The following is a 15,819-nucleotide window of genomic DNA, read 5'->3' on the forward strand; positions in this document are numbered from 1 at the left end:
AAATATCATAACAAAAAGTAATTCAGATTAAAAGCTAAGAAGTAGACCATACATTTTTGAGAATTTTAAGCTTAGCAGTAGCTAATTTTAAATGTTTTTTTTCCTTTTAATACCACAAACTCTCTTTTGAGAGTTAAATGCTTGAGCACGCATTTGCTCCATAAAAGCAACAAATGTAGAGTTCCCATTAATGATGAAGCAACAAAAGCTTTGATTTGGATAAGCTTAAAAAGGTTCAGCTTCCTTCTCCCCTACATGTAGAAATTTATTTTAATTGGGGTATTTTCAGCCATCTCCTTTGTAGGCCAGATCTTTGGGAAGGACCGACGTGTCCTTTCTTTCCTCCAGTGGTTATGGCAACAGCAGCACAGGTTGTCTTTCAAGCCTTGGAACAAGTAAGCATATTGAACAGGTTTGGAGTAAGAATAAGTGGGGAAGCCATAAAGTTAGAGCAGTTGTGGGAACAAACACTGAGGTGTCTGGAACCAGTAGGTTCTGCCACCACGTTTAAGAAGCGAGAGTTGGGGAAGGATTGTTTATCAAAACCTAAAATGGTTTGCCATGTGTTTTGGAGGATAAGAGATTGTCTGCTCAAACCTTTCAACCCATCCTTCCTCAACTTAAGTCTCTGCTCACTATGAAAACAATCATTCTTTTAAAAAAACACCCATGTCATAAATTACCCATAAGCATGGTCAAAATCCAGCCCAGATAATTAATAGCTGAATGTAAAGATATTCAGGAGTATAAATTAGTTGTTTCAGTCAAATTCCTGGTGGATTTGTACCCATCTTACAATGGACACTGGTTAGAACTTTGGCTTGCAGCCTCAGCAGAATGGGCAATGACTGAAAGGTCTGACCTGTGCTTGCAATCCTAGAAGGTGGTACTTCAGATCAGAGGCCAGGTGCTTAAACTTTCATGAGCAATAATTTTACTGGTTGGTTGGGTTTTTGGGGGGTTTTTTTTTTGGTTCTCTATTAAACACCTCCCAATGAGCAGTTGTTTTAATTAAAGGTGCTCTAACTGCTATTTTAATGTTAAAATAAGTATTTTGGTGAATTTAGCATTGTATTGAAAGACAGTGGCTATAGCTTAAAGGAAAGGAGACAAAGGAACTCGAACAAAGAGGGATAAAGACTGTATGCTCTTTGGGGCAGTTTTCGTGTTTTCCTTTGTATTTTAAAACTACTAGCACATCTGATTTCTGATTACTGTGGCAATATAAATAATATTATTCAAAATTATGGAACCCAGGCTTCTCCCCAAAACTACTTAGCTTATGAATTAATATTGAAGCAGTTAACCAATCAGATAAACCTGCTGTAGAGCTTTGGCAATGTACCATTAACAAGCACTTGTTTATTCTTTAAATTTTTTTTGACTGACTGCCCTGGCATAAACAATATCTAAGTAGTAAATTTATCTGAGTAGGAAACACCCAACCCTTATTTTCAGCTGGTAATTCCAATCATATGATTCAACATAATTGTTCTTCTGAATTTTTATTTGCTTTTTTAGATATTTGCTTAGTGCCACTTTGCATGTTGCCATGTGAACAACATAAGGAACCCTTTTTAGGAAACCTAGGTACCCACCACCACTACTGTAGACGCAGGGCTGGATTTAGGGCAGGTGACCTGAGGTGCCAGGTTTAGGGTGCTGTTTTTGTTGTAAGCAACAAAAGGGAAAATAGAATGTTTGACAGGGATAAGTCATGCATTCAAATTGTGAAGCAAAGTCATGAAATGGGCTATAAATGCAATACAAGATAAGGTATTCAAAAGTTTAACAAATGGATGGGGGGGCACCAAAGACATTGCTCGCTTGGGGCACCATTTGATGTAGGGCCAGCCCTGTGTAGACATATTTAAATCATGTGCACGAGTATGTCATGTAGAGCAATAACTATGGCCATGATTATTCAACGATTTAAGCATGTTTGGGACTTTATCGGTAGTCACAAGGGGATTACATGCATGAGCCAAGTTATGCTTAAGTGTTTGTAGGTTCAGAGTAAATGATCAGTAGCAGGCAAGCAAGGTGCAGCATAGCAGTGTAACTAATTTAAGCTGTGAGAAAGCTGGCAGATCATCTTTCTGGTATACAGATGTGGGGCCAGATTCGCTCCTGTAGCTGAGATCTGCTCAGCAAAGGAAAGTGGAGGGGGGACATTGTGGAACTGATTACAGCTCCCTATTTCTGAGGGGCTGCCTGTGCTGACTTCAAACCCAATGAGGTTTAAAGCAGCAAAGGAGCTGCTCTAAGTTATGACACTGGCCTAGAGCCCTAAATGAACACTACATCAGGGAAGATAGGTATAACACAGCATGACTCTGCCCGGCAGCTCCTCTCTCCCCAAACACCTATGCTCCCTCAGTTGACACACACACACTGTATTGGATGGGGAGGGGGACAGACAGCTGGCACAGTAGCTTGCTGTGGCATCTTTTTACACCAAGAGGGAGTTTTCCTACACCAAGGGAATTTACTGCTGACCAGTTGAAGCCAGAATCTGGCCCTTTTGAGGGGCTTGAGGGGCCAGACTTTATTTGATAGTCTAAACTGTGCTGTTCAGCTAACCTACTTGGAGACTGAATCTGTTTGTGCTGCCTTGCTATCTGTGCATAACCAATCCCATTTTGTATTGTATTTTGAGTTTGTAGTCATGATACATTTAAACTTGATTACCATGATTACCATCATCACCGAATCTGCTCAGAGTTGGAAAATTGCTAAGAACTATTGGTCATTGATGTCAGATTTGGAAGGAAAAAGAGACAAAGGATGGGATGGCCTAGTAACTGCTTTTTAAAAACCTGTTATCAGTGCAGTAGCTCTGAGGAAGAGTTCAGTTGGTTCCCCTTAAATGTAGTTACAACACTGTTGGCTACATAATTTCTTCTGTATTCATTTAACTAGGTCTGGGATCAACAATTTGAGAAAAAAGAAAAGGAGGACTTGTGGCACCTTAGAGACTAACCAATTTATTTGAGCATAAGCTTTCGTGAGCTACAGCTCACTTCACGAAAGCTTATACTCAAATAAATTGGTTAGTCTCTAAGGTGCCACAAGTACTCCTTTTCTTTTTGCGAATACAGACTAACACGGCTGTTACTCTGAAACCTAACAATTTGAGAGTAATGTTTTCTCCTATTTTGCTATTTTTAAAAAAAATTGTCTGAAGTCATTGTTTATGGAGGGTGCAATATTGAAGTATTTGCAGACTGACCTTTTTTTATTCATCTGCAGTAGATGTACAGCATGGATAGTACCAGTACACTGCAGGGACCATCTTTCTGGAATAAGATTTAGTTCAGTCTTCAAGCCCATTCAGTTCTTACTCTACCTGCTGAGACTTCGGACAAGATTAATGTTTAGTGTCCTTTGTATTTGTGGTTTCTGTGTTGTGGGCATGTGTTCATGGGATATTAGACAATCAAGTTAATTTTATATAGACCACTGAACAGCCATCAGATGGAAATGTTACCCTATGATTTGAGGATGGGAATGCTTATGGAGAGGATCATTTGCTCACTACCAACCTGGATTGAAGTCACTTTTTGTTTTACACTGAATTTGCATTTGTTTTCATAATGAATACATTTGCTTTTAAAAAAGGAGTACTTGTGGCACCTTAGAGACGAACAAATTTATTTGAGCATAAAAAGCTTATGCTCAAATAAATTTGTTCGTCTCTAAGGTGCCACAAGTACTCCTTTTCTTTTTGCGGATACAGACTAAGATGGCTGCTACTCTGAAACCTGTCATTTGCTTTTAATATGCATTTAATAATAGGTGTAGGTATGCAATTTTGGTAGCTCTTGTTTTGGTTGTTTTAATATCAGCACTGATTGTTTTAATGGGTGGAGAAGAGAAACCAAACCAGGAATGTAGGTTAGCTTCAATAGTATTTTGCCCCTCCTTCAAATAGTCACCTAGTTATGTGTAGCTTTGTTGTTTGTTTAAATTATTACATGACTGTTTAAAAAGATGAAGCTGAAACTTCCAGCTTCAGCTGATGTCTCAATGAGCTCTTTACCTCTTTATTCAGGAAGCCATAGTGCAATAAGTAAATTGCTGCTTAAAAATTGCACAAATGTAGAGTTTTGGGGGGAAAGTTGTGTTTGTAACAATTGTCATGGATTCCATGGATGATGATGTTCACCTTTTTGGTTTCTTTTAAATATCGTTTTGGGGCTTTCCCATTTGAGAGAGTGGATGTGATGGGAACGACTGATTACTTTTCACCAAGAACCTTGGGAGCTGTTTTGTTGAAACCTGAGCTGCATGGGGGATTAACAGGGAGCAGAAATGCTCGTTCCTGATGCTAGTAGTTTCAGGTTGTGGAATGGATTCTATGCCTTCTCTAATTAGGGTGGAAAAAGTCCTAGCTTCAGTAGTAGGTTAAGAGACTCACTGCTCCCATCCTGTTACTGCAGCCTTGTAGAAGCTTAGGTTATGTCTACACTACAGCTTATGTCTGCATAACTTATGTCACTCAGGGGTGAATAAACTACCCCCTTGTGCAATATAATTTATGCTGACATAAGAAATCATGAGCGTCTGCCGCCGACGTGGCTTCTGCCGTTCACGGAGGTAATTTTATTATGCCCATGGGAGAGCTGACGTACTGTATGAGTAGACATGCCCTGAGACTAGAAAGCAGTAGTAATTCTCTTCCTCCCACCCTTCTATCTTACTGCTGCAGAGAGGCTGGACCATCAGTCAGTGGGATAAATGCTTATGGGTCGATATTTAAAAGCATTTGAGTATTTAAATAGCTTTCATTGCGAAATACTAGCTATTTCGGTTTAAGATAATGCAATACATGACTTTCAGTGTTTTAAATTATCAGTTTGTGACCATTGCCTTTTTTTCACAACCAGACTGATTTTACATACCCTTTATTCTGACGATTCATTAGCCCTAGTCACTAAGTTTAAACACGCGAGTAGTTGCATCAAAGTCAATGCTCACATGGTTTGAGTTAAGCACATTTATTGCTGTCTGGAACAGATCCAGAGTGCTCTGTACTTTGCAGGGTCAAGCACTTTCTGAATCAAATGTCATGCTCTTTGTTGTATGTCTTCCTCATGATATGTTTTCCTCATGCTTAATTTCTTCAGTTCCTTTGTCCTCCTGTGAAGTACTGAATTTTTCCATAAGTGCTCCACTGTAAATTGTGCATTCATGGAGACTCAGTCTAAATTAAAAAATAAATAAATATGAGAGCACAGGAAAATACATATAGGCTGATCCCTGGGGAATTGTAATTCACTAGGCAAAAAGTTTTCAGGGTAAGGAACCAAGAGGAAATAAAGCTCAAGCAGCTGATACATTATTACCAGAACAGAGTAGCTTCTTCCTTAAGCCATAGCTGCTTCTGTGGTTATCTCTCAATATCTGCCCCAGCTCAGGCTCAACTGAATGTTGTTGGTTTAAGCAGAGACTGGAAATTCTATAATAATAATGAGTTTAGGGCAGATGCTATGCATTTTTTTTTTTTTTTTTGCCTTGAGAATATTGTTCTGAAGAACTACAGAGTGGCAAACAAAGGCTGTCTGATGTAAGCGTGGGACTGGGTGATTCTTGCAGTCCTGCTCATTTTACAAATGTAATTAAGAATAACCTAACCACCATGGTGCAAATGGTAGAATTAAGCAGATTGATGCCAGCCTGTTTCCTTTCTAATCATTATTTAATGTATCCTCATAAAATACCAATAGATGCAAGTTCTTTGCGATGTTGTTGTAGCCATGTGGGTCCCAGGATATATGAGAGAAGGTAGGTGAGGTAATATCTTTTATTGGACCAACTTCTGTAGCTGGTCCAACAAGAGATGTTACCTGACTGCCTTGTGTTTCTAATATATGGGAGTGTTAGTTCTGTGCATTTTATTTTAATTAAATAGGCCATTCATAACTGATGCAATATGCTTAGAAATATTTTGTCATAACTAAAAACTGTTAGGAGCAGACAAGGTATAATCTGCCATTACTAGTTTTTCTAACCTACATTTCCTCACTTAGTTTTTGTTATCTCGTGTTAATCCATAAATTCATATTGTTCATATGATTTTATGCTTTTGCTGCAGTGTTCTGTTTTGGCATCACCTTCAGGGTGGTGGTTGTGGGGTTTTTTTGGGGGGGAGGGTGGGGGGTTGTTAAATTTATATTAAGCAGTTGGTTCCAAGCCTCTCAAATTGTTTCTAATATCAAAATCGTAAGATAAGAGTGGTTAGGTAGGAAAACAATGAATAGTTTGTCAATTTTAACTGAACATTTTCTTTCAAAGCTTCCTTTGAACTTTTGTGGAATGTTTTACGAAGCTCTGAGATTGGTGAATCTTCACTGTGAAATTGTAGTTTCCATTCCTCTCATCCTCTTTGGAATATTTACATTTTAGAAAATGAGCATCATATTAAGGAGAAAAATATTTTACTTAAAATATAGCACATTCCTTTTGTTTGTAGATAATGCATGGCAATACCCACACTGTGCTAGACTTTCTTCTTTCTCATTTCTAGCCTGTTTTTATCACTGCTTGCATTTGTGTGTGTGTTTTCAAATAAGTTGTGTCCTTTTCTCATACAATCCTTTTCTCAGAAATAATGAAAGTTCTTTCTTCTGTTCTTCATCTTCTCCCTTTGCTGGTTAGACGACTGTAGGGAAGGTGTCGCGTGGAATAGGTGTTGTGGCTGAAGTCCTTGTCAATCTCTATGTGAATGACCACAGGTCCAAGCCACAGTTTTCCTCCCCAGAACTGGTAAGGCTAAACCCACAAAGAATCAAATAACTTCATTTTAAGAGTAAAATTTCCAGGATTATTGTCCCAATTTAAGATTCTAGAATTGGGACAATTCTGGTCCTTAAGCATTCTGGAATTTCTTTTCTGTCTTTGTCTTTCTGTCTTTTAACTCTTCTCCAAGAACTAGGTGCTTATTAGCAAAAGATATGCATGCATGGGTATATTCTGTAAATGTCAGAAACCAGGGCTTCGGTTATGTTTTATTACTTGCCTCTGTATCTTAAAATCTTGGGAGCTTCTATTAAATATAATTGCTAATGCAACCAGTAAGTAAAGACAGTTGTTAATCAGAGGTGGTTTCTGAAGAAAGTTTATTAACGTGCATGTTTGTACAGTTACACTCCACATATGTATGTTGAATAATTCATGTTTCCTTTTGAAGAAAGCAGTTCTAAACTATGATAATATTGTGTTGAATTCAGAACCAGTCATTGGACACAGCTACATCTTTCCCCACTTCCTATTCTACTTCTCCGACTTGCGCTTCTACTGTTCAGAGTCGTCAGGCATTGAAAGGCAAAGTGAGGTGGTAGTGTGGTGGTGCTCAGTTATGAGCAAGTACTAATATGCAGTTGTTTCAGCTTAGTGATAGTTCATCACTGTCAATACTCCATTAACATAGTATTTGTGACTTGCTTTTTCACTTGTATATTTTGGAAATGTTGTGTTAAGAAATCTGTTTTGGCAAGTGGGATGGAGGGAGCAAATGTTGACTGGCACTTGCACTTATGAGCACACACACAATGCTCAGCTGGAAGGGAAGTGTAAGATAGAAGTGTATTGTGCCCTGATTGTGGCTAACACCAAAAAGTGGGGTACCACAAAACACTGGTCTCTGTGGGGATCTGGAGGTTATGTGGTATAGTCTGCATGTTGCCCATATGTATCTTGTCAAAGCCCCAGCTACCTCCTCTCCATGCAGATTATTACTTCTCATGTAACACATAGGGGACAGTTCTGCATGGGCCCATAGCTAGGTAGAATAAAGGTACACAACAGAGGTTGGTTTTGCAGCCTTGTCATACGTGGGAAAACTGAAGCATGATCAAATTTGGTCTGTTTGGTTCTTGATGAGCCTTGCAGACACCAGGATCCATCAGTAATAAACCTTGTGGAAATAAAGAATGTCATTGAAATATTTTTTTAAATGTTAGTAGTTAATACCATATTTTAAAACCACAATTAACATATTCTAAATATATCTTGAGAAGAAGCAATGTAAAAACCTGTACAGGCAATCTAGGGACAAAAAAATCCAACCTCAAAACAATTAGGTATAAATAAATATATTTTCAAATACTAGCAGAGCATTTCATACTCTGGCATTTATAACCGTGGCAGTTTTCTTCAGTGGGACTTACAGCATGAGGCTCAGAAGTGTCTCTTGGGTTGAGTTGATTTTTACTTTTAGCATGTACACTTTCAGCTCCTAAGCCCCCAGTACATATGTCTGTGCTTTGCAGGTGCAAACATCTGCCTAATTTCTAATGCTTATACTCATGCAAATGTTAGCATTTGAACCAGCAAGCTGTAGTTTAACAAATGGGTGTCGGGGGGTGAATATTACCTTGTACCTGTGCAAGTACAAAAGTGTGTGTGTGTGTATGTGCGCATACAATCTTGTGTGAAGGCTGGGTGCAGGGCCAGCTGAAACTTTGTCCCTTAAAAGTCTTAGTAAAGTGAGAATTTTCGAGTGTTGTATAAACACAAAGTATCCTATTAAATGAGTACAAAGAGGGAAACCGCAGAAAAGTTGACAGCAGCTGCTCATCTTAAGTACGTGTGTAAAAACTGCAAATGTGATGGGATATTTAATAAAGCAGCAATGTACTAGATGAAGTATATGCATGTACTGTAGTTGATTGGCAACACAATACTTTACCTACGTTTTAATCTTTTACTTGTCTTTAGCAGGGATCTCTGCGAAAAGAATTTCCTCAGACTATAGGTGGCAGTGACATCTGTTACTTCTGCAAGAAACGGGTATATGTCATGGAGCGGCTGAGTGCAGAGGGCCACTTCTTTCATAGGGAATGCTTTAAGTGTGATGTATGTTCTACAACGCTCCGCCTAGCAATCTATGCTTTTGATGTAGAACAAGGTAATATAGTAACTACTTATTTAAGAATTTTTAAAAAATATATGCATCTTTAAGCTTGTACAGAGCAGAAAAAAGTAGAGGCCAGGTAGTTCAGTCAGAAGATGTGCATCATCCATTGACGAGTTCTGCCCGTGCTGATCTTTCACAATCTGCAGTCCCACTGCAATTGCAGTCCCAGCCCTTTCAGTGAAGCCTAATTATGACTGACCTCATAGTACTTCTGTTTAAATGAAGATATGTTTTGCCTATGTTTGGTTGAGAGATCAAACACGTGTCACTTCTCTGATTGTGGGTTGAAGTAAAGACAAAAAGTGGTGGTTTCTTGCATTGACCTTCACTTGCCAAAGTAACACTCCAGCCTCCTGATCATCCCAGTTTATAAAAACGTTTCTCTTATTCAACATACACTGTGAGAATGAGGTCGAATTAATGGCAGATTTGAAACAGACAGAAAAATGTGGACCCCCCGCCCTCCAAAAAAAAAAAAAAGAGGCTGGAAGTCAGAAGTTGGAAGCAGCGACTTTAGCAAACTGCTGGTACAATGTATTCTAGTACTCTCCAAACTTTAAGGATGTTGGGATCCTCTGTGGCTGACCCCTGTTTCTAGAAGGGATATGTTAAAGTACGAGACTGTCCCCTTTTCTTCCCAAAATGCACTGGTACAGCCACCAAAGATCAGACCCTATTGTGTGCATCACCGTATACAAAGAGACTTAGACTAGAGTCACAAAAGAACTCAGGCACCTAAAGTGGCAGTTAGGCACCTAAGTCCAACATTTATGCACCACTGAGCCTCAAAACCCCTACTCAGCTGCTGCCTTAACCCTGTAGGCACCTAAAGTTCCTGAGCACCTAAATTTCTATCATTAAAGTCCCCATGGTACCTGAGTTCCTGCTGCTTTGGTGTGTGGACTCAGCCAACTCAGTCTACGTGCCTAGCTCACACCTAAACCCCAAGGGGATACTGACATTAGGCGTTACCTGCCTATCTCACTTGCAGGGCCTGATCCAGTGGGCATTCTCAGAAGCTGCGTACTGGATTGAGCCCCACACAAGCCAACACCTGAAGGGCAGATAGTAATGTCCCACTTTCAAGTCTTCTGTAGGGAACTCACCCAGAATGTGGGAGACCCAGGTTCGATACCTCTCTACCTGACATGGAGAAGGGATTTGAACTTGGGTCTCTCATCTCTCAGGAAAGTGTCCTAACTACCGGCCTTTGAAAGAGCCAGGCCCCAAAATACCCCAATCTCTCCTGTTAAAGCTACTCCACTCTAAATATTCACCGGGCCAGAGTCAGAGTGAGATGACTCTATAGCCCAGGGGCTAGGGCACTCAGTAAGGAAGAGGGTAGACATAGGTTCCAGTTCTCTGTTCAATGACTGTTTCTTTATACACAGTGGAACAGGTTCAGTAGGTTAACTGGTTAGCATCTGAAATTGGGTTGTACTTCTAGGATCCCAAAGCATTTTGCTGATGTTAATTAAACCTTAAAGCTCTGTATGATAGATATGTGACATGGGGTAATGCCACCTGTGTGAACCAGTACGCAGGAAGTGATTTGTTCAGCGTCATTCAGTGTGTCAGTAGCAAAGCTGGGAATAGAACAGAAGCCCAATTCCTCTTGCTGTCCTCTAACCACTAGACTTGCTGCTTCCATCATCTTACAGATACGTTGGCTTGTTTTCAGTCCTTGGACCTACAGGCTAAATATGTCATTTCTTTATTCCAGGTAAATTTTACTGCAAATCTCATTTTACACACTGTAAAACAAGCAATAAGCACAGGAAAAGACGATCTACATTAAAGACGCAAGAGAAAGTACGTATCTGTTATACTTCTAATGCAATAAATGTTGAGGCAGTTTTGTGGTGTTTGGTTGCTTCTCTCCCCCCTCCTCCCCCGGAAAATGGGGGAAAGTATCCTGAAGTAATGCTAACCTTTTATTCTTTTGTATTTGGCATATTTATGGTTTGAGAATCAATAGCTATAAGCTAACATTGTGAAAGTGAGCTCTGACTCGATAAGGTAAGGCTGTAGTTGACATCAATCGGAAGTGGAACTTTAATTAATGATTCTCTCAGTGATAACAGAAACTTAGTCACTCTTACAAATACTTGTCTGTGCTACCATCCAATGCTTTGTGTGTCATTGTCATAGCCTAAAGCAAACTGCAGAACAAATTATATTCTACAAATAAGATAATACAAATAAAAACAAAAGTTGTATGGAGGAGCCACTTTAAAAATTATGAAGATAAAATATTTCAGTCTTGGACTGTATGTTTGTGTATTTAGATAGAGACCGTGGGAATTTGTGGCGCTACATTACATAATTCACCTGTAGGTGTCAGACCCAAGAATATACAGTATTGTGCCAACAGTGAGAGTAAATAGCCACTAGGAACAATCTACCATTACTGGTGATTTTTAAATCAAGATTGGATGCATTTTCTAAAAGATATGTTCTAGCAATTATTTGCGGAAAGTTCTATGGCCTGTGTTATACAGGAGGTCAGACTAGATGATCATAGACTAGATCAGTGGTTCTCAACCTTTCCAGATTACTGTACCCCTTTCAGGAGTCTGATTTGTTTTGTGTACTCCCCACTTACCCCTCACTTAAAAACGACTTGCTTACGAAATCAAACATAAAAATACAAAAGTGTCACAGCACACTAGTACTGCAACATTGCTTACTTTCTCATTTACCCTATAATTCTAAAATAAATCAATTGGAATACAAATATACATTTCTGTGTATAGTATGTAGAGCAGTATAAACAAGTCATTGTATGAAATTTTAGTTTGTACTGACTTTACTAGTGTTTTTTATGTAGTCTGTTGTAAAACTAGGCAAATATCTTAATAAGTTGATTACCCCCTGGAAGACCTCTGCATACCCCTGGGTACATGTACCCCTGCTTGAGAACCACTGGACTAGGTGGTCCTTTCTGGCCATGGAATCTATTAATCCTTGTAAAGATATTTATATTTCAGCCCGTGTGCACTTATTTTAATTTTTAATTTTCCTTTTTTAAGCTCGAAACAGAAATGTGGATGCAAGAGGAACCCAAGCACCCAGAAACCACCACAGAAAGTACTTCTACTACTGTTAGCGGTCCAGAAGACAGGCCCCCAGGTATCATGACTTCCTTCTTTAGGAAAACTCTAAGCTGGCCCCTTAGGGTGACGAGGGATCTGCTTGACATTCCAAGACGCCTTTCTAACTGGATGCATGGTTTTCTGCACGCTATCAATCTTCATTTGAGGGCCAATGCATACAACTATACCTATTTGTATGAACTCTTGAGCCTTGGTGTGCCATTCCTGTGTGCGCTGCTAGAGGTACTTACTCATATGTACCGGGAAGCAGAGCTATCACTTGAAAACATGCTTGAATGGGTGAAAAAGTTCTTTAGAGTTTAAATTCTTAAGTGTCTTGCTAATTTGTGCCTTTCAGATTTCCAAAATTAACAGCCTTGCAATATGTTTATATACATTTCAATTTAATATGTGCTTTAAGTGAACAAAGAGCTTACTTTGATAGACTAAGTGCAATCAAAACACACTATGAATTTAAAACATGTACTGTACAAGAAAGGTATCATGAAGTTCAGTGTCCAGATGCATTTCCAGAGCATGGGGACTAAATGAAGGATATTTTATAAACATTTGAGCAGGGGTGGGTTCCTGGCTGTGAACAACCATGTTTCTGGGTTTACATTTTATAATTCTTGCTTTAAAGACCAAGAAAGAACAGGTTCTTTCAGACATTTCAGGATAATAGTGACAAGTGACTGGGTTTTGAAACCTGAATATGGCACATCCCTTTTCTCTTGCTTTCATCTTTTGCTCTGGGTACAAGGTTTACTACTTGCATGGAGATGTTTTGAAGGAAAAAAAAAAAAAAAGCTTTTTACTGTACTTAAGGCACCCACTTCTAGCCATGCCTTTTTAAATTTATTACTCATGGTATCCTTTGTTAATACTAGGTATTTTCTGTAATACTAGTTTATTTAAACCTGAAATAAATTTGAAGTGCAAATCTTAGATGAGTGGATGATTAATTGAAATGGTCAGATCTAAGAAACATAGTGTAGATAGCTGCTATTTATTCCCAAAATTAAGAGGTTTTTCTCACTTGGGGGCTGATCCAAAGGGGAGTTGAATACCCACAGATCTAGCTGAAGTCAGCTGGAGTTGTAGGTGCTGAAAATGACTTTGGATTGAGCCCTTAGTTTGCAATATATTGCACTCAGATATCTAAAAAGCCATATTTGAGTAAAATAGAAGTACTTAGAAATAATGTGGTTTTTTTAAACTGATGATTTTCAGTTAGATGTTTTATTATTTCAGTGTAAGATGCTAATGGGAGAAAAATCAAAATAGTTATAAAGTTGCATTATCTCTGAAGAAAAAGGTTTTTTGTGGTGGATCTCAGTATGAGGTACCTTACCCCAAAAGCTTCTCTAGAATGTATAGTGCTACCTGATGACAATTAGTCTTTAACAATTCCCCAAACTCTAACTATTGTCTAGACTCCTTTAGCTAATTATACATACATTCCCTATCTCAGTGCTTAAAGCTGTATTTGATGGAGAAACATGGACAGATCTCCAAAAAATTAAAAGCATCTGTAGCATTTTTTTCTGGTAAAAAGGTATTAATTTAAGCCACAGAAAACATGTTGCCAGCAGTTGGTAGAAAACAAACAGGAGTGGTCACCTGCCAATGACATTATATGGGTTGATTTGAATATATATATTGCAAAAGACCAAATGGAAGCTTCCATGTTTGTTTGGCAGTAAAAAGAATGTATGTTGTCAAAAACAAAACTAGCTTGGTGTTTTAATAGAAACAGATTTTTCTCTAGATAATTTTATCTTTATTTTAAAAAATACAGAAAATGAAACCATGTACAGTTTTCAATGAGAAGGCATTTTGGGATTTTTTCAGGGGGATGAGGAGGATATTTGCAAAGGCTTTTACAAAGAACTTGTATGGTTTTCAAGTACAGCATGTCATTTGAAGCAACTTGCCACTAATGCTCAAACATACTCCAGTGAAAATTTGCTAGACTTTTGACAGGAGATAGTGACCATAACAGTAATATGGTAAGCAAGTATAGAGATGTAGAGAAATGTTTTTGTGCTACTTGAGTATTTTGAATACTGGACTCCTCTTTAGTAAAAATTTAATTTAAAAATAAAGAAGCCTATAATGTTGTTTACTATGTTACTCCAGCAATCCTAAAGAATGTTAAGAAATGCATTTTCTGATTTTTTTTTTTTTTTTTAACATGAGTTTTGATTCAGAGTGTTGGACTGTCAGACACTCAAACAGTCCAACAGAATACTTCTCCCCTAAGATTTCTCCACTAATGTTTGTCACTTGTTCTGAATTTTAGCAGCCTGAGCATAATGGTAGTCTAAGTGAATAACTGTGTAGTAAGAAGCTTGAAAACCTATGATGTACCATGAATTTTAAGAAAATGAACCTTATTAGTAGAAAGTGAGACAAAGAAGTTAAGCGTAGGTGGGTATATAGATTAATTAAAAAAACACAACAAATTTCAGGGCATATTCATGATTATAAAGTTTATAATATTCGTAAAAGAACATGAAATTATATATTTGCTGGCATTTCAAAATTGTTAGTATTGCTGAAAATGTCACACTGGTATCTATATAATTAATCCATTTATGTTTTATCCTTAGCCTTAGAATTCTACCAGTAAGGTTCATAACTATTCCTCTTTATAAATTAATGAAGAAAGCCATCACTCATAAATTAATAAGGCAGTTTAATTTTGGTTGATTTTTCTACTTTTTTGGCCTAGTAATCTGTGAATAACACCTATAGCCAAACTAAGGTTCCTTTTCTTTTCTTTTTCTTTTCTTTTCTTCTCTTTCTTTCTTTCTTTTTTCCAATATCCTGTGTTGCTTTTAGTTCATTTCAACATTCCAGTTCTACATCCTCTCATTGGCTGAAACATTTCTGTTGTAAGGTGATTGTTCTGCTTGCCAGTTTCAGACTATTGTAACTAACCCTTAATATCGTTTGACAACATTACATGTTTTTTGTTTAAAACCATTTTGGAGCAAACTGTGTGTGTCTGGTATATTAATGGATGAAAGCTTTGGCATGATAATATTTTTTTTAACCAATTGCACAGCGCACAATACAAGAAAAGATCATTTCTTATTTTTCTATAAAGGACATTTCTTTTTTTCCTCCCCTGCATGTACATCTCTTCTCATTTTTTAAATGTTAAGCAACTCCATTGTTTCTCAAACACTAATTAAATAAAACCCTACTTCCTTCCAAGTATTATATCTGCACTAATTCAGAACTAGAGCATGAAGAATCTTACAGATGGTCTTCTGTGTCTTGTTTAAGTGGAGATAGTAATGCTTACCAGTTTCATAAAGCACTTTTGAGCTATCTGGATGAAGCCGTGCTGTATAAATGTGAACCATTTTTCCTCAAAATTCAGGGAGGAAAAAAGTTGAAGTTTCTGATAAAACAAAAATCCACATTCAGAGCAATAAAAATTCCTATGCAAGAGGGAAAAAAAACCCAGAGATCCATAGGCAGTTTAATAATAATGGAGGTGCTCTTTTATTTTTAAGGCAATTCGGTTTCTAATATTAAACTATCAGGGTTGTGTGATTAGAATGTTTGTTTGATTCCAATTGTTTTAACTAATAACAGTTTTAACTATGCCCCATTAGCAACTTTGGAGTTTGTTTTATTAACTGATAATAGATTTGTCTTGGTGCATGAGAAGTTACTTTTATTTCCTATGAAGGGCTTGTGGGATTTTTTTAAAATGCCAAGCATATTTGAATAAAATAATCTAAAAAGAGAGAGTGCTACAAATGAGAACCTATGTACCAATCCTGC

At 37.8% G+C, this 15,819-nt stretch overlaps 1 protein-coding gene across 1 annotated transcript in view; it reads left to right on the forward strand.

The window, feature by feature from the left end:
• Nucleotides 1-15,819, forward strand: part of MICAL2 (microtubule associated monooxygenase, calponin and LIM domain containing 2) — a 179,428-nt gene that overhangs the window by 91,855 nt on the left and 71,754 nt on the right. The window contains exons 17-19 of the mRNA XM_084631941.1: nucleotides 8,725-8,911; nucleotides 10,644-10,732; nucleotides 11,953-12,052. Of these exons, the coding sequence (XP_084488067.1) occupies nucleotides 8,725-8,911; nucleotides 10,644-10,732; nucleotides 11,953-12,052 (376 nt within the window). The remainder of the gene's footprint in view (nucleotides 1-8,724; nucleotides 8,912-10,643; nucleotides 10,733-11,952; nucleotides 12,053-15,819) is intronic.

This window comes from Lepidochelys olivacea (genome assembly GCF_965140295.1).
Source record: "Lepidochelys olivacea isolate rLepOli2 genome assembly, chromosome: 6".
Classification (NCBI taxonomy): domain Eukaryota; kingdom Metazoa; phylum Chordata; order Testudines; family Cheloniidae; genus Lepidochelys; species Lepidochelys olivacea.